Source organism: Rhincodon typus, chromosome 18 (genome assembly GCF_021869965.1).
Source record: "Rhincodon typus isolate 14 chromosome 18, sRhiTyp1.1, whole genome shotgun sequence".
NCBI classification, from domain to species: Eukaryota; Metazoa; Chordata; class Chondrichthyes; order Orectolobiformes; family Rhincodontidae; genus Rhincodon; species Rhincodon typus.
Window position 1 is genome coordinate 7,137,482 of NC_063349.1, and position 3,366 is coordinate 7,140,847.

A 3,366-nucleotide genomic window follows, 5' to 3' on the forward strand; every position below is an offset into this window, starting at 1 on the left:
TCACTTGCTTGGGAATAATTTGACTTTATGCAGACGTGCCATAGAGCACAGTCTCTGGCTGACTGTCCTCATCCAGCATTGGGATTTATGTTTGGGCAGGATATGCTGTTCAGGTGAAGTCTTTTTAAATTGGGTGCCTTATCACTCAAGGTATCATTGGGATGTCAGGCCTGACTTTTGATGTTTGCAAAGCAGCTGAATGTGTCTTGTTTAGATTTAATCGATTTGGAAAATTCATTGGCGTTTATGGGACTCAGCTCTGAATATAAATAGATTGTTCTTGTGTTTACAACCAACTGCATGCTCCCATTCCGTGTAACTTGAGCGTTATTACAAAGGGCATAAAGTACAAGAATCATAGAATCCCTACAACGTGGAAGCAGGCCATTCAGCCCATTGAGGTCCATTGAACTGCAGATGCTGGAGAATCTGAGATAACAATGTGTAGAGCTGGATGGACACAGCAGGCCAAGCAGCATCAAAGGAGCAGGAAAGCTGACGTTTCGGGCCTAGACCCTTCTTCAGAAATGGTGGTGTGAGGCAGTGGTGCTAACCACTGAGCCACTGTGCTGCCAAGAGGAATGAATTTTTGATGAATTTGTATAAAACATTGGAGAGAGTGAAGAAAAGACTGAGGAGAATAGGGATGAGGATTTCCAGCCAGGAAGCTAGATTGGAGAAGTGGGACTGTAAAAAAAAGAGATGGCTGAGAGGAGATTGAGGTATCCAAAATCGTATTGAGGACTGGACACAGTGGAGATGGAAAAGCAGACGGAAGTATTGATAATGATGGGCACAGAATTAAAGTAATTGGCAAAAAAACAATATGAGGAAAAAAAGTGCTTCTCACACAGCAAGTGGTGAAAATCTGGAAAGCCTGCCTTATGATTGTGGTGGGGTGAGTTAAGCTGAAACATTCAAAAGTGAATCAGACAGCTACGTGTAATGGAGGAACGTGCAGAGAATGTGTGGAGAAACAGGGGTGAAGTGAATGGCTCAGAGAGCCAGTATAGACATGACAGGCTGAACAAACTCCCTCGGCGCTGAAACAATTCTGTGATTTTTCCTACTTAACGAACATGAAATCTTGCCTGGAAGATCATTCTGATGTTGACAGGTCTGCAGTTTCTGACTGTTCTGCCTTTTGATATCGATGTTCATTAAACCATTGGATAAATTGACCTTATTCGGTGTTGGCTGCATTTTGTACACAATTGACATTGTGTGGACCAGAACTTCTTCGTATCTCCAAATGTCAACTTAGCCCCACATGCTGCCTGGAAAGCTTCATAAAGTAGTTATAGGATCATCGCCTTCGAATTGACACTACCTTCAGAATACATTTTCAAAATAAGGGGAGGTGATTTTAACCCTCCTTACCCATTGGAAATGAACAGGCAGGTTCTTTTCAATCCTTCCATGAGATTGGGAAGACGATACAAGAACAGCATTTGCCACCCATCCGTAATTTCCCTCGCACTGAGTGGTTGGTGAGGCCATTTCATAGGGCAGTGGAGTGTCATCCACATTGCCGTGGCTCTGGAGTCACATGGAGGCCTGAATATCAACAGCAGATTATCAGCAAGACAGCTAGGAGCGAAATGAGAAGAAATTTCTTTCCTCAGAGACTTGCTATGATTTGGAATGTGCTTTCTGGGAGAGCAGTGGAGGTGGATTCCATTGGCGGTTTCAAAAGAGAGCAGGATACATATTTGAAAGTGATGAAGTCAGAGGGCTATGGCTATAGGGCTGGAGAGTGGGACTAGCTGTGTAGCTGTTATGTGAGCCAGTACAGACACAATGGGTTGAATGGCCTCCATCTGCACAGTAAAATTCTATGATTCTATAATAACAGGCATGGACTTGAGGTGAGGAAAATCCAAGTGGTGAAGAGCATTTTTTTAAAAAATTCACTCATGAGATGTTGGGCTTGTTAGGGCCAGGTCAACATTTATTCTCCAAGATGCAGCGAAGAGCCTGGGGTCTGTACTTCAGATTTCCAGCATCTGCAGTATCTTGCTTCCGTTTCACATCATATGGGAGGAGTTGTGCATCAGGCAATTATACTTTAGTGATGAGAGATCTCGGGACAGTGTGCATTTAAATGTAGGCATAAATATAACAAGCATCATCTGGGACAGTGTGTGGTGATAAATACGGCAGTGATTGACATAGCACAAAACATTAAAAACACAGAAGATTCACCCTCGTGATAAAATAGGGCTGGAAATGAGGTGAAGGGTGGAAGAGGAAACTAAACATGCCCCATACCTCACGTGTCAATGTGTACCACGGCTCTGGGACACAGCTGATCAGAAGGTGCAACATCCAGCCAAGATACACCTGGCTGCAGTGAGGTATTCATTGGAATCATTGCAACTGCTGCCAAATACCCGGTTATGAGTTCAGCACATCCTGCACTGAAGGAGTAAGGGTCAGTCCCGGCAAGTTGGCACTGACTGGATGCTTGCCGCTATCTGCACACAGGGCAAGATTTAACTGCTTGAGAATTGCAACTCCAAGTTCATCTGCACTTTTGATGTTGAAGTAGTCCTGACATTGTCCACATGTTGATGGAACTAATGGAGCTCCTGCCTCTAAAGTCACAGAGTACTTTCCTTCCACAGTGGCCTCCCCACTTACTGCAAATGAATTTTTTCCTTAAAGAAAGCATCCCACAACCACAAGAGCTATCCTCAGACACAGAAATCTAAAACTCCAGTTCCATTGGTTCGCACTATTCTCCCTTCTCTGGCAGCTTTCTCTCAGACACAGAAACCATAAAGCCTTCCTACTTGTCTAAGCTGTCACACTGCGTTCCTCCAAAGAATAATTATGAGACCACATTCATTGGCTGCCAGTGATCTTATTATCTCCTTCCTCCTAAAGTTACCATACCCACCTTCCCCTCTAACACATTTACCGTACCCACCTTCCCTCTGACACAGTTACCATACCCACCTTCCCCTCTAACACAGTTACCATACCCACCTTCCCCTCTAACACAGTTACCATACCCACCTTCCCCCTCTAACACAGTTACCGTACCCTCCTTCCCCCTCTAACACAGTTAGTGTACCCACCTTCCCCTCTAACACAGTTAGCGTACCCACCTTCCCCTCTAACACAGTTACCATGCCCACCTTCCCCCTCTAACACATTTACTGTACCCTCCTTCCCCCTCTAACACAGTTACCATACCCACCTTCCCCCTCTAACACAGTTACCATACCCACCTTCCCCCCCTAACACAGTTACCGTACCCACCTTCCCCCTCTAACACAGTTACCGTACCCACCTTTCCCCTCTAACACAGTCACCGTACCCACCTTCCCCTCTAACACAGTCACCGTACCCACCTTCCCC

At 45.2% G+C, this 3,366-nt stretch overlaps 1 protein-coding gene across 1 annotated transcript in view; it reads right to left on the reverse strand.

The window, feature by feature from the left end:
* Positions 1–2,397: 2,397 nt before the first annotated feature.
* Positions 2,398–3,366, reverse strand: part of LOC109921609 (vasopressin V2 receptor-like) — a 57,851-nt gene continuing 56,882 nt past the window's right edge. Inside the window, exon 4 of the mRNA XM_048607815.1 lies at positions 2,398–2,642. Coding sequence (XP_048463772.1) covers positions 2,398–2,642 — 245 coding nt within the window. The remainder of the gene's footprint in view (positions 2,643–3,366) is intronic.